The sequence below is a fragment of the Lepisma saccharinum genome, chromosome 1, assembly GCF_977018435.1.
Source record: "Lepisma saccharinum chromosome 1, izLepSacc3.1, whole genome shotgun sequence".
In the NCBI taxonomy this organism is placed as follows: Eukaryota; Metazoa; Arthropoda; class Insecta; order Zygentoma; family Lepismatidae; genus Lepisma; species Lepisma saccharinum.
In genome coordinates, this window is record NC_139229.1 from 99,429,495 (window position 1) to 99,453,707 (window position 24,213).

Below are 24,213 nucleotides of genomic sequence, written 5' to 3' on the forward strand. Positions count from 1 at the left end.
CGAATTTTTCAACTTGCCATTTTTCTTTTTCTTGCTCTAAAATGTTGTTATACGCTCTTCTGACCATGAGGTAGTTATTTCTGCCCTCTTCGCTATTTGTGTTTCTGTAGAGTTTCAAAGCTCGGTCCAACCTTTTCTTCATTATTTTGCATCTCTCGTTGTACCACCCCCCCTTAACATGTTTGCCCCCCTTCCCCTCTCCCTTTATCATATGACTTCCGGCCCTTTCGAGAATATGATATCCTAATCCCACTGCTTCCTGTATATTATTTCCCTCGATGGCTGTTTTAAAACGCTCTTGCAACTTTTTTGTTACGTCATCGGTCATAATTATCTTGTATTGTTCCTCCCCCTCTTTAGTCCACACGTATTTGCGTAATATTTTCTCGGGCTCCAACGCGAGTTTGGGAGTGTCTACGTTACTATGAGTATCCCACTGAACGTCGATTTCAAGTGGCATATGATGCGATTGCGTTTGCGCCTGGACGTGAAAACCCTTGATTCTTTGTAACAGTTCGAGGGAGCCAATAGCATAATCAATAGTACTACTACCCCCCGCCCCCACGTATGTGAAGTGCCCCGGACAGTCTGTGAAAAATTTCCCATTTAATATTTGGAGCTTATGTAACCCGCATAGTTCTAGGAGCTGCCTCCCTCCCGCGTTTACTATTTTATCCCTGCTTTGTCTAGGTTGTCCTAAGTACATGCCGTCATGAGTCGTTTGGTCACTATCTTGCCCCCCATAGTCGTCCCAGGATACCTCCTCTTCCCCAATTCTGGCGTTTAGGTCACCAGTCACCAAGAAATTGGCCCCAGGATGTTCTTCCGTCAGTTGTTGAATAGTTGCCCCTAAATTGTCAAAATGTTGCTCTGAACTTGGAGCTTGGGGGTTGTCTGTAAACTGCCAGCACGATTAAGTTCAGGGACCCCGCTGCAAAATGGATCCCCAGGATTCCCTCCTTATCTATACATATCTGTTTTATAAACTTTTTCCATTTTTGTTTGAAAATGATTGCCAAGCCCCCCGGGTACCGCCCTCTGCTGGCCCTTCTACGCGTGATTTTTGAGAACCCCTCCCCCCATGACTCTGGCATGTTATTAGAGCTTCCCCACGTTTCTACGTAACACCGTATATCAAATTGCTCCACATACTCCCTAAAATTCTCGTCACAAAATCTTTTTGCTAGCCCTTCTACATTCCATACTACCACCCGTAGCCTGGGATCATCGTTCGGGTAAATTTCCTTGGGACCCTCCCCTTGAGACCCGAATAAACTGTTCCTGCACAAACTTTCCCCCTCTTTAGAGACATTGACCCTCTTACCTTCTCTGTCGGTTTGGTCACTCTCTCCTGCCGCCTGCAAGTTTCCAAAATTAGACGCCCCCTCCTCCTCTTCTTCTACGTCCGGCGATGGCCATCATATGTGCAACCCTCCGCGCCCCCTGCGGGTGGCGGGTGGGATCCTTTCTCCGTCATCCTGTCTTCGTTCCCTGAGGCGAGGGTCTCTTTGCGAGGCACTCCTTCTTTGACCCTCCTGCTGTGAGGTAAACTGTCCACTTGATGTCGATCTCCCGTCCTGGTTGCTCGGCGTTGCCACATTGCAGTCCAGCGTCGTCTCCTCTTGCCTCTTTCGTAGCTCCTCCAGAGTCCATGGCCGGCCGTTTATATATAATGTCCTGTATTTGAGTTGCACTTTGCTGCCTTCCTCGCGAGCTTGGGTCATGAATGTCTTGAGTTCCCTTCTGTGCTGGCGCGTGTCGTACGAGAAGTCCTCTGCCACGCTCACTCCCGCCTCCCGGATATCCTTCGCTCTTCGTAGCACCGACGTCCGGTCCTTGAAATGTCCGAATCTCGCGATTACGGGCCGCGGTTTGTCCTTCTCTCTTCTCCATCCCAGCCTGTGGACACGTTCGAAGACCCTGTCGTCCATGGCGATGCCCAGACTGTCATTTAGTACTTTTTTCAGGGTTTCTTCGGACTCCTCCCATGTTTCATTTTCCTTCTCCGGCACGCCATAGAACACAAGGTTCGATCGTCTGCTCTGGTTCTCCAGAGCATCCAATTTCCCCTCCATCTCGTGAACTTTGTCGAACAGCCATTCTGTTTGCCTCTGTGAAACCGCGAGTTGCTTTTCTAGTTCACTATTCCTGTCCGTCAGTGCCTGCACGCTCTCCCTCAGCTTCTGAATTTCCGATTTTAGGCTTTCTTGACCCGATTGGACAAGGTTGTAAATGTCGTCCAACGACCTCTCCGGGCCCGGATTGGGTTCCACGCCTGCACACAGTAAGAGCACAAGAACCACCACGCCATACGCTAGAAAACAGTTCACTTCCTTTTGTCCCTCTTTCTGTCGGCCCTTTCGCCCGAAGCCGCATAGACCGATTCGCATCCTCCAAGTGTTAATTATGAAATATGTTATACTGTCTCTCCCCCTCCCCTCTGAAAAAAAAAACCTGCACACGTTAGTGTCTAGAGGAGAGTTACAAATCAATCGCATAATTTAAAGTGCTGTTTGCGCTGGAATACTACTAAATGTGCTAGAATTTAAATTTGACAATAATTTCAATGTTAAAAGCGTCATTATCATTATTATTATTATTATTAATGTTTTTATAACGTCCTATTATTGTTATAATTACGTCCCTGCCTAAATTCACAGCCAGAAATAAGATTGATTGATTGATTGAGTTGTTTTAAGTCCACTTTGTGCACAGTAAGGTTAATCGGGACTGGACCTACAGTTTCAAGTGGGATCCGAACCACTATGTGCCTCCACCTGGTATCGAACCCGGGACCCCTTAATTACAAGGGAACGACGGTACCACTGCGCCATCGGGAAGGCCCAGAAATTAGAATAAAACGCGATCTTCTTTCTTCAGGAAAGCAACATCTTGACAGGCAGCTCTAAGACCAGCACAAAGCTTGAATGGAGACAATACAACAAGCTTGTTCAACAAATGTTGGCGAGATGGTTGCGGACAACCAAAGGCGGCACTGCGTCCCAAATACTCTCTGAACTGCCCGTCATAAAATGTTCCTGCGAGACCTATTTCTAATCTGTGGTCGTCACTGTATGACTAGACCCCTTTGTGTCGAACCTGACAATGCAGGGAGCGGTCTTTCTTGCTTTAAGGGATTAAGGGAAGGAAATGGCATTCAAATGGCAGGGAAGACTTATCCCTGGGTTGAGTTATTGTACCCCTGCTGTTTCAGTGCACCGTTTCTGTAAGGCAATACGCAAATACGGTTAAATTTTCCCTTTCCCAGTAAACCTTTGTTTTCGATTCATTTTGTTCATTCTGGTAGATTTTGCTTCTATCCAGGGTGCCAAGTACCAGAACAGTCCAATGACCTCGCTGCCTTCGAGAAAGCAATAACTTTAGTGAGGAGGTAGGAGGGCTTGGGGGAGAGATGAGGGGCAGATGCAAGAGGACGAAGAAAATGTAGCAGTTTACTTACATGATGACTCGTGAAAGTATTTGTTATTGCCTGTTTGAAAGAATGAAAGGTATGAAATTAGTAATATTTCTCTTGTTCGCTTCGCTTTCAATATAAGCGTTTCTAATAAGTAACAAGTTATAATGGTTACCCCAAAAAACTGTGTATATGTGTGCGTGTGCGTGTATGTTATATGATTTGTTAATGATGACGTACTGGATACCAAATAATGAAAAAAGTAAAGTAATGTGCTCCCCTGTGCTTTTCGCTATGCCATGAAAGCGTATAGGGGTGTGTAGTTAGGGCTCCACACTTTATTGATCACGGCCGAAGGTGGAGGTGATGTGATCAATCAGCACCACGTCCCTGGCCTTGTTTACCTGCCAGAGTTTTCTCCATGTACCCACTTCATACGTACGACGCTAGGTGGGCACCGGAGCCGCTCGAACAGGTGAAAAAAAATCCCGGTATCCTCCAGAATGAATAGGAAAGATCCTACACAGAATAATTTATCAGTTTAGCACTTCCACAGAGGATATAGTTTCGATAAAAAAGAAGAGGTTGTCATTGAGACAAGCAGAAAGTAAAATACATTAAGGAAAACTGTAAAGTAATAGTTTAATAGTAATTACATAAATTGATTTGCTTACTGAAAATTGCTGAACTCTAATTTTTATTTGACCTCCAGTATTCACATATACGTATATTATATACACTTCTTAGTAGTTTAATATACCAATGCACTATATATGTAGCAATATTATAATGTAATATATATATATATATATATATATATATATATATATATATATATATATACATATATATATATACACATATATATATATATATGTGTGTGTGTGTGTGTGGTGTGTATGTGTGTGTGTGTGTGTACATTACACACACAGAGCTTTTTACCTTTACTGTCTGGAAATATTTACATAGGAACAAATTTCAGATTTGGTTTGGTTTGAGTTGGTGTTTTAAGTCCACTTTATGCACAGTAAGGTGGAATCCGAACCACTTGTGCCTCCACCGGGTATCGAACCCGGGACCCCTTGATTACAAGGCGAGGACGCTACCACTGCGCCATCTGGGAGGCCCAAATTTCAGATTTGGCCCCCCCGAACTGATCAACCTAGCTACGTCCCTGGGTCTTTGTAACAGTTATCTTTTTTTATCTCCTGTTTGTATTTACGGTCGCCTTTGTAATTATTTACTTTAATCGCGGCGATGATAATGATCGATGATGAGATGAAGTAGTTGAAAGAAGGATTACACATTGAAACACGCACACACATTACCGGAACGCGATTCCAGAAATCTTTGCATATTGAGTTGATCATTCAACACACTCGGATGAGATGGCGTTGGTCAACTCTCTTAAATAAGATCAAGTATAGAAACAAAAAAAGGGCTTCATCTGGTTAAGAGTAATCAGATTGTAGGGTATCACAGACAATAATAATATTAACGTTCCAAGATTAAAAATTACGCCTGCTCTTTATTGTCATGCAGAAGCACTTGGTTTATGGACTTATCATGGACATTTAGAGCTTCCCACTTCCAGTCCCGATTAGCCTATCTGTGCATAAAGTAGACTTATATCTAACTAACCGGGTGGAATGTGCTTCGATCGAGAACCGAACCTGAGACTCCATGATTACAAGGCGACAACGTTAGCCACTGCTTATTAATATGTTACTCTTTTAGCAAGCACGAAAAATACTTAAATATATTATGTAGACATACATTCGTCTTCTCAATAGTCAGATGTATTTTGCATCTATGCCACTTGAATGGCATTCTTGTTTCTAGAAGTTTCCAAAGTTTATCACCTTCGGGCCTCCCCGATGGCAGTGTGGTAACGTCATTGCCTTTGAATCAAGGGGTTCCGAGTTCGATACCCGTTGGAGGTACATTGCCCAGTGGCTCGGATCGCACTTTACTCTAGGCCCAGTCCCGATTAGGCTACCTGTGCATAAAGTGGACTTAAAACAACAAATCACCCTGAATAAGATTATTTTCGAAAGAGTGGAGGAGAGTATATTTAACAATTGCCCAGAACGTTCGAGGGCGGGGGAGAAAATTGTTTCTTGTAGTCAAGAACTCCCCGATAGCGTAGTGGTAACGTCGCCACCTTATAATCAATAGGCCCGGAGTTAGATACACGGTTGTTCTGGTTCCACTTCAAATTGTAAATCCAGACCCGATTAGCCTTTCTGTGCACAAAGTGGACTTTTTTTGTAGTCAGGTTTAAATCCCTACCCAGCTAAACGGGCGCTAATCAGTCAGCGGTTCTGTTTATTAGATATACTCCCATTGTATACGTCCAGATGTCCCAAGAAATGTTCACAACACTTTCGGTTACAATAGAAATTAATTTGTGTTCGTGTGAGCGTTAAGGAAAGTATCGCTGACACCTGACAATGAACAATGCATATGCAATAGTCCTGCTTGTTGATAAGTAATTCTACCTTGCCCAAAGTGGGTCAGGTATCGTCGTCGGTCAGGATATTCAGCGAGCAATCGTCTGGCGGTGGATTGTTTGGTGGGGAATTTTTACTTTCACTTCCACTCATATCCTGTCCGTGTCTGGCTTCTTATAACGAAAGGACGATTACGTCAAAACACGAGATAACGCTCGCGGTAAAACTCCAGCTGCTACGTGTAGCTGCGCTGATTGCGTGTGACATGTTTCAATAGCATTCCAAGAGTACAAGCAAGCATTGTCTGCATGGTGCCTTGTATTTTTATTTTGAAAATATGAACTCGTATTTGTGAAGGGGCGAAATGGAGTGTGAATCTTTCTGGATTTTAGTACTGTCCCGAAGACGAACAGCTTCTCATAGACGCTGAAGAGGTTAGTGAGTGCATTGTTGCATATGAAAAAGCCAAGCTTTATATATACACTTTTTTTAAATATTACGTGGAAAAAGCATTGAATTATCATCTTTTCTTGTCCGTATGGGAGTAGTAAGGGGACAGAACTATCAACAGATGGAGGGGATGGGAGCGCGTGGCGCCATCCGATAGTTGTCGGACGTCGTAGTAAGGCATTTTGTTGGACAAACTGAAGGAACATGGAAACAAATAGGCTCCATTGATACATACGATTTTTGTCGAATATCGCCACCCGACAAAGTATCTCACTACAACATACGACAGAAATTGCATGGACTGCAACATCCAACAAAAATCGCATGCATAAACAAGAAGGGCTTTAGACTTCAAATATGCTGCTGGAATTTTATTACTCTTCTGGCTCACTTCACCTTATTTAATGTAGCAGTGCTTACGAAGGTTTTCTTTCATCATCCTGACGTATTACTGGGTTCGCACAAGTTAAGATACGTTTACAATGACATTGCACTATTCTTAGATATCAAGAAGAATCCAACAAAACGGGATATATATTGAATACTATCACGAAGAAGTGTAACATAAATCTGCATTGGTGAACGTTATAAAAATTGACAAGTGCATGCTCCCAACCTCAAATTTACTGCAACACTAGTATTGCAATGAAATTAACGCCACTCTCTGTCCTGTCTGTTTAAACTCGTGAGAGATGCTGATTAATCTCTCACTGACATGAGTGAAATTAATGTCCAATATTATGAAATAAAATACTAATAATAAATACGTAAATATTTTAATATCATATTTACTCGAATCATTCAATCATAAAAGCAAATGACTTTCTTCAAGAATTGACTTTTCTCTGCCAGTCCTGCTAAATTTTCACTTTCCCCTCTACTGATTTATACGAGGGGTGGCCAGAAAGTAATTTCCAATTATTAGGGACATTGATTTTTCGCAAACGTGAAAACCATGAAATATGGTAATTGCTGCGAAGTTGTGTTTATGAATGTGCAGTGATGTCTAGACACATTTTTCGCCTGTTCGAAATATCGAAAATGCGAAATGTTGGCGTTTTTAGTGATTTTTTTTAAAAAATGTCCTAAAACAACGAATAATCCCATGAAATCCAACATTCTTGTCTTTCCTAGGCCATGTTTGTGTACATAGAACGTGCAAGTTTTCCAACATTTTATTCAAGAGTAAACTATAATACTTGTTATACATGGAATAATTCCGACAGCCACATTAAATCATGTATTTCTTACGATTTTTTCAACTTCTATCAAAACCATTTTCATCACAGAGCAAAGTGGCTGGGTTCAAACAGGAGATCGAGTGTGTATCTACCGTCCACAGGAACCACATCTTCAGTATTTGGTGCGCGAGATATGTTTTGAATTACCAAGCTAAGTGCACACCATCAGCATTGGCGTCTGACTACCATGCCCATGCGAGAGACCTGGGGTCGATCCCCTACGGGGGAGAACAGGGATCTTTTCCACCTATTCAAACTGCTCTGGCGCCCACCCAGCGTCATATCAAGCAAGTACCTGGAGGACACTTTGAGGGATAAAGGTAGCCAGGAGGGTGGTGCTAATCACATCACCCCCACCTTCAGCCGTGATCAAGAAAGTGTGGGGCCCTAACTCCACACCCCCTATATGCTTTCATGGCAGGGTGGAAAGCACAGGGGAACACTTTACTTTTACTTCCTCAAAAATCTGTTCCAAAATATCAAACTGTCACGAAAATACGAAGACCATGCGACCTACAATTTAAAATAATAGTTTAAAAGCACAATGGAGTATTAAGTTTTGGTGTATTTGGCAGAAAAATGTTCTGAAACAAAAACGTGAATTTTGGGGATCGTAACACTAACAAGTCAAAAAAAGATAATGCGAATTTTTGGTGCCATAATATATCAGTATCTGTCCCGTGAGATTGATTGATTTAAATTTTTTGGGTGCGTCACCACTTATGGTCATTATACACCCTTCAGTATGTATGGAGAAAATTCCATTATCTAAAACCCTTACCTTAAAATTAAAAAGGGGGGTATGGAAAATAACTTTCCCAAAATAACATCATGATATCAAACTCTCACGAAGAGGCTTAGGCCATGTGACTTACAATTTGAAACAGTAGTTTAAAAAGCACCATGAAGGTATAATTTCAGGTATTTGCCAGAAAATGCACTAAAATGAAAATGTGAATTTTGGGAAAAATAACACCAATTGGAAAAAAATAACACCAATTGGAAAAAAATAACAAAAAGTCAAGGTCTCTACCCATTAGGCATAAATAAAACAAGAATATCAGTTGTAATTTATTGCATTATTACTATATTATTACTATAGTAACAGAGAGTCCTAACCTAATTTTCGGCATAATCACCACCGCATTTGTCGTAGCATGGCACTAAATTTTGTATGTCAATGGCATATGTGCCTGACAGCAAAGACTGGAACTATCTACCGCAGTGTAGCTATCAAATCCTTGTCCGACCAGAAACCTCTTCAGTTAAACAAAGAGATGAAAGTCGGTACAGGCAAAGCCAGGGCTGTACAGGGAGTGGTCCAAGATCTCTCACCTGAAGTGATGCAAAGGGAGCACGTGTACTCATCTGTATGGGGTTGTGCACATTCGATTGGCCTTCCATGAATTGTCTGCTCCATCATCTGACCATACTATCACTCACGACGTCATGTCTGCACACGTCACATGATTGCTGGTGGCTCTGTGCCAAATTCTGACCGTGCAAAAATCGTGATTTCTACACGTAGGCTACATCGCAGTCTGTGGGAGACTGTATGAGAGCTGTAATCTTTAACCTAGAACTGTCTTAAAACGGCTGCATTGTGACTGTACCAGATTACAGCTACATGCCACTTCTTCCTGCCTGCATGTGTGTGTGTCGCTCTCCGACCACTAGTGCTGCGTACAGGCACCATTGGAGCTTTTTTTCAGGATGCCCCTCGTATATGAACTTTCAGAAGCTGTTATTAACAGTGTGTTCCTGTTAATGTTTGGTTAGCTAAATCAGGTACCTATGCAATGCAATTCTATAAATTCCTTGCATTAAATTTCTAATACCTACACACCCTTTTCGTCAGCAATAATGGTATAACTGCATGTTGTCAGTTTTGCAGTACTGCAATGGGACCCTGGGAAACTGAAAAAGCCACTCTGGTAGGCCCTGACCCATAGAGGGCTGGTTCATTATGGAGTTAGTTCAATAAGTTATTGAGTAACATACAGTAATTGGTACAGAAGCATTTGTAGGAGAAGAAGAAAGGGCTGTATATGTGAGATTTGAAACAATCTACAAGCCAAAAATTAAAACTTTCATTTTTATAATACAATGCCGTACTGTATTATATAAAATGATGTGTTCTTTTTTTACAAAATTTTCAAAGTTAGGAAATTGGGTATTGGAATCTACATTAACTGGATCCAGTAATGGTTCCATTTGCCAACGTTTCTACAACAGAAATCTGCTTTCCCATATTCCTAATATATTTCTAAAAACGTCTGTCTGTTACTCCTGTCTGTGCCATGTATTCATCATTAACCCTACCAAAAATATTTTAATCAGTTTTAAGGAAACTCTTTGAATTCTTGCCCGTGAATTTGTAAGTCAATTTGAACATTTTATATTAATGTAGCTGCAACTGTTACGTTCACTGAGCTAATGTATTGCTAACCTCTTTCTTTTCACAGGCCCCCATGGACTCGTTTTTAGGCCTGTTTGATCCTGGAGCGACAGACGAGTGGGTGGAGGAGGATGGATTCTCCACAAACGACCACCTTCCTCCTGAGCCTCAGCTGGGCAATGTGGAGTACAAACTAAAACTAGTCAATCCGTCTAAACAAAGATTCGAGCATTTAGTAACGCAGGTGGGTCTTACGTGCTTTTCATAAATTTGCCATTAAGAATTAAGTGTTATTTTTGAAGCTTAAATTCAACCTCGGCTCCCGTGTTAGTTAAAAGCTTCGCTAGGTGGGGTCCCATTTTTCTCTTCTTCCATAATTTGAAAATCTATTGCTACTATCTCAGAATGGAGTCTTGTTCCAGGTATAATTAATGGTAGAATGCCTGCATGAGTACCTGCTCACTACGCAAAATGATCTTGTCTAGTTCGTCAGTCATGGTAGGGAGTGCCAATAGTCCTAATTATTACTGTGTAGTAGGGTGTATGTTAATGATTTTGTCCTCACTTTGACCTCATTGTCTGGAACTGCATTTATTTAGTTTCTTCATGTAAAGTGCAACTGAATCAATTCTCAAGTAAAAGTAATTTTGGGATCCTCTTCTTCATAAAATTAACCAATAATGATAAAAAATTTACGAGAAAATCATCACCCTGCATATTCATTTGTGCTGTTCATATCTGTTTGTGATTGTTCCTTCATCTATTTCATCTTATCATCATTCATCCTCGTCTTTGCAATTAGTCCAGAGTAGCAGAAACGCGATGTAAAGTAAATCAAATCATTCATTCTTAATCTTGTAAGTACACTTACATTATTCTCGGAAATGTTCAATGACTGCGGTACACACACAACTCTCAAGCCAATTCCCCTAAACAATGTCTCTCAATGGCATAGTATTTGTTCAAACAGTTTGAGTACATAGCTATTAGGTTATGCCCAGTAGCGGCAATTGGAAGCCTAAACTGGGGGGAAAACAATTTATTTTTTCTTGGTAGACAAGGCCATACAGTCACCAGAAATTTTTTGTGGGTGGTTGGGGTGAGGCCACTTTTGAAACTTGAATAGTATTAATAATAATAATATATATTATTATAAAATAACTATTATAATCCAATTATATTCCAAATTTATTATTATTATTGTATTCTCAGGGAGATTTTTCCACTTGATAACCAGATGAGTGAATATCCATCACAACTTTTTTTCATTATATTGTTATGTTTCATGAAGTTTGTGTACTGAAATAAATAGAGTTCTATTTTGATATTAACTTCTACATATTTGGTTCAAGAGTTCAACCTTAAAAAGTTAGGGGAAAATTTTAGTCGTAAACTTTGACCTTTCTCATAAAACTCTGAGTTTTGGAATCTTGAAGCTTTAATACGAAAACATAACCTGGTTACTGTATTTTGATGTCATTTTTTTTTTTGTTCTGAAGCAATTTTTTCTTTGGCTATTCTGTTCGAATACTAATTAACTGAACTTTTTCCTGGTACTAACAATAAAAATAACAAGTTTTCTGTTTTTTATAACGTGAAATAAACGATGCCAATTTCCATGGATGGTCAACGGACCTGTTCAACCTCCCTCTCGATGCCCATGTGTGGGAGCAAAAAGAAACTCCTCCCCAATCTCTGGCACTGGTTACACTATATCATGTAGATGTTTTCTGCCATTGTAGACATTTAATAATTATTGTGATTTAATAGGATGCATTTATTTACAGATGAAATGGAGATTAAGAGAAGGCCAGGGTGAAGCAATATATGAAATCGGAGTGGAGGATAATGGAATCTTGACAGGACTGACTGACTACGAAATGACAGCCAGTCTGCAGACGTTGCAGCAAATGGCCTTCAAGCTTGGAGCCACCACTACTGTCCTTCGTGAGCGAATAGTAGATGCTGAAAATGGAAACTATAGGAAAGTAGCAGAAGTTCTTGTGAGGAAGGTGGGTTTAAAATTTTCCATTTTTGTCTCCTTCTTTGTAGTGCATTTTACATGGTTTCATGCATAATGATTTTTTGATGTGCAAAAAATCTCCGATATTGCATGTGTAGAGTGACAGAACATCTTGAAATTTGGGCATTATGTTAAAATTTACTGTGTGGATATGAAATAATTTTGATCAGAGAAATATCTTCACGTGCATTAAAATTTTCATTCATAAATACAGGGTAATTATAAATGATTCAATGGGTTTGAAAGGAGCTGCATTGAAAAGTATGTAACACATACAATAAAGAATGATACATGAAAATAAACAGAAACTGTCCGGTATGTTGACTTATGTGGGCAAAACTCACCCTAACTCGCTCCACTATTTCATCAGAAATGCTTGGACGTCCTGTGCTGTTACCTTTACACAGGCAACCAGTTTTCTTAAACTGTTGATGCCATCACAGAATGCTTTGGTGACCTGGCGGTGCAGTTGAAAACTGTCTCCGGAATGCATGCTGTACAGTAACAATGGAAAAACACTTCTCATATTCCAAAACACAGAATGCTTCCTGCTGCATAGACCCCATTTTGGAAACTAGGTTTGTGGCACCACCAAGGTTACAAATATAAGTAATTTAACTTTCAGATATGTTCTTTCATTTCATGATTAGCACACACATATTATATTAATACACTGGTCAAAAAAATTAGGGGAGCGAGCAAGAAATCCCAAAACCAAAGTTGGTAAGTCAAAAGTAGCAATGTACTTTGATTAGGTGAGTGTGTCCTCAACCAGTACAATACATGTCTATTGAGTCATTAGCATAACAGAGTTCTAGGGGTGATTTCTGCAAGGTACTGCACAAAATCAGGAGAACAGCACGGTGATAAGACAACAGAAATGGACAGATACGCAACAGATCCATACCTCTTATAAGGCGTGTGGTCGCCATGAACTGCTATGACAGCTGCACATCTGTTTTGCATGGAACCAATAAGGTTATCAACGACAGCCTGCGGGATATTCACCCATTCCTCCAGAAGGGCCATTTCCAACTGTTGCAGAGTTGTAGGCGGCGCTGGCCGAGCAGCAATGCATCTTCCAAGTGTGTCCCACACATGTTCAATGGGATTCAAGTCTGGGGAGGATGCTGGCCATACCATTCGTTCGATACCCTCATCCTGTAGCATGGCATCAACCGGCATCAACCAGACGTGCTCGGTGAGGTCGGGCATTATCGTCCACAAAAATGAAACGATCACGGATATCTGCAGCCATTGGGACAACAAGAGGCCTGAAGATCTCATCCCGGTACCGTAAGGCTGTCGAAGTACCGTTCCGGATAATGTGCAGGGGGGTACGTCGACCAACACTGATCCCTGCCCATACCATTAAGCCACCGCCACCATACTGAGACACTTCGCGCACATGTGCGGGATAATTGCGAGTCCCACGTTCCCTCCAGATGAGAATGCGTCGATTATCTGACTGGAGACTGAAACGCGACTCATCCGAGAAGAGAACTGAACTCCACTCTCCATGTCCCCACTCACGATGTTCCACAGCCCACTGTCTGCGGGCCCTACGGTGTTGGTCATTCAGAGGGACACACACCATTGGTCTTCTTGCATAAAGACCCCTTTCCCACAGGCGATTTCGTACAGTTTGGCCCGAGACTCTTCGTCCTGTTGCCAAAATAAGGCCGCGTTGCAAGTCAGTTGCAGTTTGCTGCCTATTCCTGCGAGCCGACAATGCTAAGTACCGGTCTTCCCTAACTGTTGTTGACCGTGGGCGACCTTGCCCAGGCCTCCTTCGTACTGTACCTGTCTGTTGAAATCGTGTCCACAACCTGGAAATGACACTGCGTAACACACCAAGGGCTGCAGCCACCTCACGTTGTGTTTGCCCTGCTTCCATCCTCCCAATGGCTCTCCATGCGCTAGATTCCCCTAAATCGTGTTGTTCTGCCATCGTTCCTATTCAACACTACTCAACTGAATCCCACCTGCACTTACGGTCTGCCGGCACCACACAACCGGTGTTCCCAAGTGACCTCGTGATTGCTTCTCATATCACAAATTCTGCCACGTGCCTTATGGTGTCACTAGAGAGCTCTTCATGCTGATGATTCATCACAGATGAATTGTACTGGTTGAGGACACACTCACTTCATCAACATACATTGCTACTTTTGACTTTCCAACTTTGGTTTTGGGATTTCTTGCTTACTCCCCTAATTGTTTTGACCAGTGTAGTTTTGGAAATATTTCACTTTAAAACCCAATGAATCATTTATAATTACCCTGTATTATAATTGTTTGTTATAACATAAATTCAATTGATTATAAATTGTTAGCATTATGAGTGAGTGCATATTCAAGTGTAACACTGTTCAAAAGTGCCACATAATATTTGGTAGATGGCAACTGGTAGGGTAAAGGTACACACAGGACAAAGATCGTAACGCATTTTTCTTGAGTTTGGTACATGTTGTTAGGTTAAGTGCGTGTTATGTGTCAAGATAAATAAACTGTAGTGGTAGTTGTATTTTTTCTGGATAATTCTTGTTCACACCCTAAGGTAAGGATTATTTTTCTTCTTCCTGCTTTTATTTTGGCTTTTTAGTATCTGTGGCTGCATATCAGTTCTATGTGCTTCAAAGGTGAATTTCTTTTTCAGAAAAAATAAGATTTGTTTCATACCAAGGCAGAATGATGTTGTTGGACTTTGTTCTTATTACATAAATTCACTCACTTGTTTTCATACATTTATATGTACTTTACACATGTAAATTATAAATAACAAGCAAACTGCAGCATAGTTTATATGGTTGCTATCATGTGTATCTTGCCTCTATGATGGGGCAAGAATTCCATTTTACCATTGTTGATATTTTCAGTCTAGGACCTCCTCAATGGTGTAGTGTTAACGTCATTGCCTTGTAATCAAGGGTTCCCAGGTTCGATACCCAGTATAGGCACATGGCACAGTGGTTCGGATCCCACTTTAAACTGTAGGTCTAGTCCCAATTAGCCTTTCTGTGCATAAAGTGGACTTAAAGCAGCAATTCAATTTGCAGTCTAGTAACATTATTAAAACCAAATAAATTTGGGAACCTTTTTGAGGCATTGAGTAATGAAAAAAGGGACTTCCTGTTTTATTAAAAGTAACATCAGGAAAGGAAAAACATTGAAGTGCATACCTTTATCCCTAGTTACTTGCCTCTACAGTGGAGGAAGGAAGGTTGGTTTAAACGTCATGTACAGAATTGGATGTTGTTTTTTTTTCATTTAATTGGACATGATTTTATTTGCAAATAATTTCATTAATACAGTGACCTGAAGGCATATTGATTTAACTAATTTTCGTAGTATGAAAATTATTACTACACATAAAATTTATCATCTTTACCACCATGATATTTTTTTTGCCTGTGTTGTTTTTTCATTGTTGGCGAGCCAATCTTGTTTGTTTACTTTTCTTGTGAGGAAGACTGAGATTTTGATTGTATTTTTTTTAAGGTTCCAGATGACCAGCATAACATTGAAGTTAGGGTGGCTGTTATGGGTAGTGCAGATGCTGGAAAGTCGACGTTACTGGGAGTATTAACACAAGGCCAGTTAGATAATGGTCGTGGACGTGCACGTTTGAACATGTTCAGACATCTTCACGAAGTCCAGACGGGACGCACATCCTCCATTTCACATGAAATTCTTGGGTTTGAATCTCAGGTAAGCTACATCTTCAACTTAGTACATTCATTAGCATATGATAAATATGTTATAGAAGCTATAAGTGTAGTTACAATAAAAAATACATGTAACTTTTTGTCAAAAATAACTAATATTACAAAACTAACTAACTAACTTTCTAGCCTTCTTAAACCTGAAGGTTATGGCTGCAGCAATACAAGCCTTCCATTTTTCCCTGTCCTCAGCAAGATCTATCCACTCTTTTCCATCCCTACTGATTTCCTTTAGGTCCATTTCATTGTTATCTTTCCATCTTCGTCATGGCCTTCCTACTGATCTCTTGCCATCAGGTTTCCAAACAAGAGTCCTGTAAACTCTTCTTTCCTCTCCTATTCGTGCCACATGGCCTGCTCACCTAGTGTTCTTGATTTCATCAATCAAATACTATCTGGACAGGAATACAAATTATGTAACCTTCTCCACTCACCTGTCTCCTCATTCCTTTTAGGTTCAAATATTTGTCTAAGGATTTTATTTTCAAATACTCTTAATTTATGTTCCTCTTTCAAAAACAAAACAAAACTATATTTATAAAATGAAATTATATACATACATATGCGTGTGTGTGTGAGGGAGAGAGAGAGAGAGAGCACACACTTGTGCATTTTGTTTTTAATTCTGGCACATGGGGTTTTGCAACTGTTAAACCTTTAGTGCAAGGCTAGTACATGTGTGTACCATCGGCAGTATTCAGCTCAAAAAGAGTGGTACATATACCAGCACCACGTGGCACCAATTTACATGCCATTTCTTCAAAACTACATGTGATATTTCAGTTCTGTATTTTTTGTTCATTTGTATTCATATGAAGGTATGACATACTCTAATTACAAAATAACATTTCCGTTTTTACTATTATTAACAAGCAGAGTGTGAAAAAGTACTTCCCTCTGAGTACTGTGGAGCAGAACTTATAAAATGGGCTATAACTGCTTTTTGCTAATATATATTTCACTTTTACATGTAAAAACGAGGACAAAAGAACACTTTAACAGTGTGCAACAATTAGGGGTCCAGGACGAAATGACCAATTTTTAAAATTTCCTGGAAATTATGCATTTTGAAACTGTTGCGTAATTTCCTTTTTTTTTTCAAAACTGGGGAACCCTTCTCAAAGAGTGGTCTTTTGTCGTGCTAACCTCCAAATTTGGTCCATCCAGGATCCATAGGGCCAAGACTAGCAACGAAATTCTGAAAATTGTTTGTGTAAACTGGCAAAACTGCTGCTCTTGTACATTGTTATCCCCCCACCCTTTGTTATCCCTCCCCAAGAACTATCAGCCTGTTTTCAACATAACTTTGCATGGTTATAGGAATATACCACTGCTATATACTGCATTTTTCATTCACTTTGGTCGATTGTGATGGCCACAGGGGTGTGCTGCAAACCATTTTTTAAAGTTATTTTCTTCTTCTATTAACTTTCGTTTTTGGAAGGTACAATGTAAAAATTAACCTCCACTAAAAGCCCTGTCATTCTGAAAGATAGTAAAGCCAATTTCATCTATCTAGAACAATGAGTTCTTGGTACATTGCCGTAAGTTTGAAAAGTAAGGGCTTAAAAACATTCCTGTCCAGAGAAGCTAGACAAACATGTGAGGTCCACTAAAGGTTAAACGTTCTTTCATAGGTAGCAATAAGAATTTCACCATCTACTTTACTTGGGTGAATAATTTTATATAGGGGTGCAAGAGGTGATCCTTCATGAAGACACCCCAGTGGCAACCTGTCTTCCACGTAGCACACCCTGGACTGCATGTTGCAGACTAACAAGGTTCTCGCATATGGACTCCCAGCCAGTATAATCTTCTGTGGTGCTTGTGTTGTGTACTGTCCGTTTGTGTTTGTGATTGCCCTTTCATCTTTATCTTCGTAATTAGCCAAAAATTGTGGAAAAGTGAAGTAAGATGAAGCAAATCAATCAATCAAGTAATATGATTATGATTATTAAACACAATTTATTAGAACTATCATAATTCCATTGTCCATTTCCAAATAGATGTGGCACATTCTAACCCATAATTTTGTATTATTAAAATCTAATAAGTTTTTAACAAATATTCTGGTATAACCTGACAAGTTAAGTCCCAATATGCGCAGATCGCTGCGGAGCACTTCCTATTACATCATCCTCCCCACCACTACTCTACGTCCTGGTCTGGCCTTGAGAGTACCAGTGGTGCCAACTCATCATCAAAATTAAGCTAAAACAAATATGATAAACAATTTTTACTGTGTACATTGACGGTGCCGGCTCATACGTATTATATCAGTTTATCAGTGGTTCATTTGATTTAATCCAGTCTTTGAAAATGTGTGCAGTACGCGGATCATAAACTGTAGTATTACGCACGTGCATTAAGGTTTATTACGAAGAGAAACTACAGGGCGAATTAATTCATTTTCTGAGTGCGATATCGAACAGTGACCTGGTTTTTTTTAAAGCCAAGTGGGGTGGGGATTCTTTTGTTTATCGTACAACAATCACTACGAGAAGGCGATCTGATAACATGCTTGCCTGTGTTCTTTTTTAAAGCATTGAAATGTTCTTGCTCTTGACTCTTGGCTGCATATTTTTGAAATGCAAAAATCAAATCATGCTGGGTCCAACGAAATCCACAATCTGTTCTGGAAAGCCCCTTAGAGGACAGGCCAGAGAAATTGTTTACAATGTTACAACATATTTGCGAAATCAGAAGGAGTTACTTAAACTTAAGTATAATGTTGATGAGTCCACAATCGCTGCCACGGGAGTATCTTAATGGATGGTTTCTCAAGTTTTAAAAGGATTGGATTGGATTGATTTGTTTTTTTTTTAAGTCCACTTTATGCACAGTAAGGCTAATCGGGACTGGGCCTACAGTTTAAAGTGGGATCCGAACCACTATGTGCCTCCACAGGGAATCGAACCCAGGACCTCTGGCCTACAAGGCGATGACGCAACCACTACGCCATCGGGGAGGCCAAGTTTTAAAAGAAGGAAAAGAGTCGTTGGTGAAAGGTGAGCTGAATTTCTGTACTCCGACAGGTAGAAAACAGCCCAGGAAAAGCAAATACAAATTCCGTTGAAAATCCTCAGACCATTCCGCTCCCTCCAGGTTTCAGCACTGCGAACCAGCACCGCCACGGAGAATGGAGTGGGCAAATATAGTGTGAGCTGCGTAACAGCTATTTGAAGCATCTTGTTTTTAAACTTGTCAAGTTATAATGGACAAAACTTAACAAAATTGTAGAAATGTAATAATTAAAATGTTAAGAAGTTTCATTGATATTAGATGAAAGGATAACAGTTTATGAATAGAAAAGTACCATACATTACGTGAATGAAGTCATTATTTTATTTTGATTATTGCCCAATGCATTGATTTTGGTCTGTAATATTTAATGTTCACTTTGCTAACATCAAAACCTATCTTCTTTGCTGTTTTGAAAAATTTTTGGACATGTTGCAATGTGCTTTAATAACTGTAGAATTATTCTTAATTTAATTTACGTTACCTCCCAGAAGGTCAGCATCACTGCTTATAGTAACTAAAACTTTTTTGGTTCCTGAGAAGATTCTCTTGGGCTATCGACCAGGTCAGTTGTAGATAGGATTCCAAGCTTTTGAGAGTTGATGTCACTCTCATCTTCAGGAAGAAGAAATTTTCTACCCTGAAGATGAGAATCTAGGAATCCTTTCCACAACTCACCTGGTCGATAGCTTGAGAGAATATTTTCATCATTCGTCACCAGGAAAGCTTAGACTTTTTTGATTCCCTCAAACTTCAACGTACCTCATGCAAGTTATGTTTCTGGATGGATTATAGCCAGAGTGGGCCTCCCATAAATTTATTGTAAAAATGTTAGTACGTGGAATTAATTATTCACCTTTTCGTTTGTATTTGATTTCATGTTTTATTTACATAAGTTTTTCTTTCCATTTAAGGGTCGTATTGTGAATTACAGTGAACTCATGACAGCAGAGGAGATCTGTGAGAACTCTAGCAAACTTATCACCTTTATAGATTTGGCTGGACACCAGAAATACTTGAAAACTACCATTCTGGGTCTTACGGGGTATTCTCCGCACCATGTGATGCTTGTGGTCAGCGCGAACGCTGGCATCGTTGGAATGACACACGAGCACTTAAGTTTAGCAATCGCTCTGAATGTTCCGTTCTTTGTTATTGTGACGAAAGTAGATATAACCCCATCTGCTGTGTTGCAGAATACGCTGGAGAACTTAGAGACCATACTAAAGGCGCTGGGGTGCAAGAGGATTCCTCTTCGAATAAAGAATGAAGATGATGTTATAACGGCAGGGTCGAATCAGCTGACAGAAAACATTGTGCCCATATTTTGTGTTTCAAATGTTACTGGAAGTGGACTAGAACTCGTGACTAAGTTTCTCCATGTTTTACCTCCTGGAGTAAGTGCAAAGGAAAAAGAAAGACTGGAACAGGTAAGGTTAAAAGTTAATTTTAATTAATGGTTGTTTCTACATCACATTTTGACGTACAGTAGATAATTCAAGCCTTGATATTCTGATGTTTCGTATAATCTGAGGCTAAAAAAGTCCAAGTTTTCTTCTTACAAGTGCTCAGATAAGTGGGTTTGTGAATGGAAACTCTTCAAGAAAACACTTGATCATTTCTTTAAAGTGTAAGTTCAATATTATTTAACTATTTTTTTCTAACATCATTGTGTTACTATTGTACTAAGCAATTCAATATGTATTCATCATAATAGGCCTCCGTGGTGGAGTAGTTAGCACAGCATGCTATGATGCCGGGGATCTTGGGTTTGAATCCCGACTTAGACATTAGTGTTCTTTGTGAGTGTCCCTTCATCAATTTCATCGTATCATCACTCATCCTTATTGTCACACTTATCCGAAAGTGGCAGAATAGCAATGTAAAATAACCTAATTCAATTAAACAAGCAATGTATTCAAGCCGCGGTGGCTCAGTCGGTAACACGTCTTGACTACCATGCTAAAGGTCCCAGGTTCGATCCCCAGCCGGTTCAAATCCGGGACCTTTCTAATGGAAGCGGCCCCGGCGCCCACCCAGCGTCGAATAACATGGTTACCTGGGGAAACCTGGGGGGTAAAGGTGGTCAGGGGCGTGGTGCTGATCACATCATCCCCACTCACGATCGGATCAAGAAAGTGTGGGGCATTAACCCCACACCCCCTATACGCCTTCAAGGCGTGGTGCTAAGCACAGGGGAACACTTCACTTTTTTTCTTTTTTATGTATTCAAAATAATTCTGTGTTTCCCATTTATCACATACTGATTTTTTTTGTTAAATTGTGTTTTAGTTTCAACTCCTCCAAAATTCGAGTTTCTCTGGGTCCCATCCACTTCGAATTATCGGGACTCTACTGTATTTGTATTGCAAATAAATAGAATATTGGATACCTTGGTCATGTTGTGAAAATATTTTTTTGCATTTTAAATATCCCATATCTTTATAAACATTACATTGTTTAAATACCTTTCTTTTATGTATCATTGCCACATTTTATATATGTATATCTACAATCATCAGTTCTAACATGTATATATATTCTATGATGATACAGGATTCTAGTATACCTTATGCTCTGTGTTAAATATAATAATATATAATAATAATTATAATCACTAGCATAGCAACGTATCGCGATGCAATGGGCGAGATTGTAATGTGAAGCCCCCATCCGTTCTTTGAATTTGAAATCCCAATGTGACGATACGAACTCTTCAGGCATACATCAGCAAATGTAGCTATTAACAAATTTGAATAATAAAAAAATAAAAACTACTGATTAAAATTATATTTAATAATTTCACTCATCCTAAAAATGTAATTCTCTGCTTTTCCTGGAGCTGAATTCGCTCGCGACTAACGAATAGTCCAAAGTTAAGGCAATGTTGTTCTCTATGGAAAATGTTGCCTTCCTGAGAATTGTTCTTGTGACATGATCGTTCGCAGATTAACTTCAACCTGCAAAAAAAAGTGTCTGCAGTGCTTACAGGAGCCGTCAAAATTATTCTTAGTAAAATACAAATATTCAGATCCACCTCACAAAGTTTTCACCACACAATATATGTAAACACTTCTTTCGTGCTGCATATGGTTGAATGCAACTACCACAACAAGCACTTCTAATTCTTCAAACAGTCAACATCACATTCTTCACCAACACACAAGACATTTTTCAAAGCCAGGCAATGTTTTACTTAGCTAATACATATATTTTTTTAATGTAACCATTTTGACTTTGTTGCACATTAATTGTCAGTTCACTTTGAATTTCAGGATCTTAGATACTACTTATGAATCTCATTTTGTTGTATACATCTGAAATGTTCTTGTAGTACCAAATATTTGATGTATTCATTCAAATTGCAACGTTTAACTAGAATTTGAAGCTGGATATAAACGGAATGTTGTAATTTTGTTGCCAACAAAAATTAGCCTTTCCATCTATTTTTCTCACTTCTATTTTTTACAAATTTTGTGGTATCAGTTCAATGGGATGCGAGGCCCCGGACAGTTGCCCACTTCGCCCACCCCTTGCTATGCCTCTCATGATAATAATAAAAACATAAATTACATTGCTTAACACCTAACACATATTTAACAACTCTAAAAATTTGAACAAAAATATTGGGCAGAATTTCTTTTGTAAAATCCATATACAGTTTGTCATTGATTTCAGAATTCTATCATTGACCAGAGTTAACTTTCATGACAAAGGCTTTAATTATCTGTTACAATAAATGCATGAAATTTCTCTGTTCTTCCGATATTCAACAAGTATGTGTTACAATTGAATTAAGAATTTGTCTCACACTCCTGCAATGTAAGTTTTGTGACGTCTTCTAGCCAGTGTAATTGTTTGTAGAGTTTATGCAGGGTGTACACATTTTAATTATTAATAAATAAGAAACTAATGAAGATACAAATTAACTGGTGGCAGTGATAGATAGATAAACTCAAAAAGTTTTATGTCCTGTATCAGTACACTTCCATGGTGTGCTCCTATTGTCACACAGAGAATATCAAGATAATAATCGGTTTTTTCACACATTCGGGTCAGTATGTTTACATCCACAGTCGCTGTTGTGTTGTTTATTCTGTCTTTCAGTTGATATGTTCATCACTTATGCCTCATAAAAATTTCTACCATATATCCTCAAAGAGAAAAAAGTTCAATGGGGTTTTGTCGCACGATCTTGTGGGCCAAGGAATCGGGCCACCATGTCAAATTCATCTTCCCAGCAAGCGTTCATTCAAAATGCAACGAACAATGTTGAAGAACCTTACAAAAGAGATGAAAATAAAGCCAGAATAAACAACGTGATATCTACTGTGGATGTCGACATTCTGACCCGAATGTGTGAAAAAATTGATTATTGTCTTGACATTCTCCATGTGACAAAATGAACACACATGGAAGTGTACTGATACAAGACATAAAACTTTTTGAGTTTATGTATCTGTAATTGCCACCAGTTTATTTGTATCTTCATAGTTTCTGATTTATTCATAATTGAAATGTGTCAGACACTTTGTGTCTAATTGCCATTCAACCTCATCATTACCACTAGCCCAAGTGACTGAAAACAATCTTATATCTTCTCAAATTCTAGAAAAATTATAAATCTATATGATACTAGAAATATATTTGCAAAATGTTTAATGGTGGACTATTTCTGTGGTAGGAGGTTTGTGAATTCCAAGTAGACGAGACCTTTAGAGTGCCAGAGGTAGGAGTGGTAGTTGGTGGATTGTTAACCAAAGGTGTTATCACAGAAGGAACTAATTTAGTGATAGGTAAGTTTACAGTTCGTTAATAATATATAGGTAAGTTTACAGTTTGTTAATAATAATTACCTCACCCAAGTAAGCATTATGTGCCTGCTGTATAGAGTATTCACCATGAAATTAACATTAGGACTACAAAACCACAAAGCTTTGTGAGTGTCTGCTTCTCACCCATCCAGAATCATGATCGCCTTTGTGAAGGAGTAAATAGCACAGCATGCTACAATGCTAGGGGTCCCAGGTTTGAATCCCACCCTGGGCATGGGGGTCTTTGTGAGTGTCCCTTCATCAATTTCATCATATCATCACTCATCCTCATCTTTGCAACTAGCCGAAAGTGGCAGATGAATGAAATAAAAATAAACCAAATCTATCATCCAGAATCACAACTTTATTAATTGAAATGCAAAAATCAAAATGTTGATGTTTCATGTAGACATGTGCATGTGCGTGTTGTTGAAATTTATATTTGTGATCATGTTAAATTTCACGGTGAGCTGGTGTGTGCAGCAAAGTTGTTTGTATAATATAGCACACTGTAAGGTCGCCTTTGGTTTGAGAGCTGGTTGAGGCATGGAAGAGTGTCTAAGCATAACACAACTGTTGTACCTCAGCCTCATTATTCTCCTGATTTGTGTCTGCAGACTTTCTTATGTTTTTGAGGATGAAATCCACCTTAAAAGGATACTGTTTCCAGACA

General features: G+C 39.4%; 1 protein-coding gene across 5 annotated transcripts in view; it reads left to right on the forward strand.

Moving 5' to 3' along the window:
* Positions 1-24,213, forward strand: part of LOC145998695 (GTP-binding protein 2) — a 68,993-nt gene that overhangs the window by 33,941 nt on the left and 10,839 nt on the right. For 4 of the 5 annotated variants that reach the window (XM_083135193.1, XM_083135175.1, XM_083135208.1 and 1 more), the window contains exons 2-6: positions 10,025-10,201; positions 11,745-11,969; positions 15,482-15,691; positions 19,641-20,156; positions 23,411-23,522. In XM_083135193.1, the coding sequence (XP_082991319.1) occupies positions 10,031-10,201; positions 11,745-11,969; positions 15,482-15,691; positions 19,641-20,156; positions 23,411-23,522 (1,234 nt within the window). In that variant the 5' untranslated portion in view covers positions 10,025-10,030. Of the gene's footprint in view, positions 1-6,151; positions 6,303-10,024; positions 10,202-11,744; positions 11,970-15,481; positions 15,692-19,640; positions 20,157-23,410; positions 23,523-24,213 lie in introns of those variants that run through there. The other variant, XM_083135202.1, reaches the window with a different exon arrangement.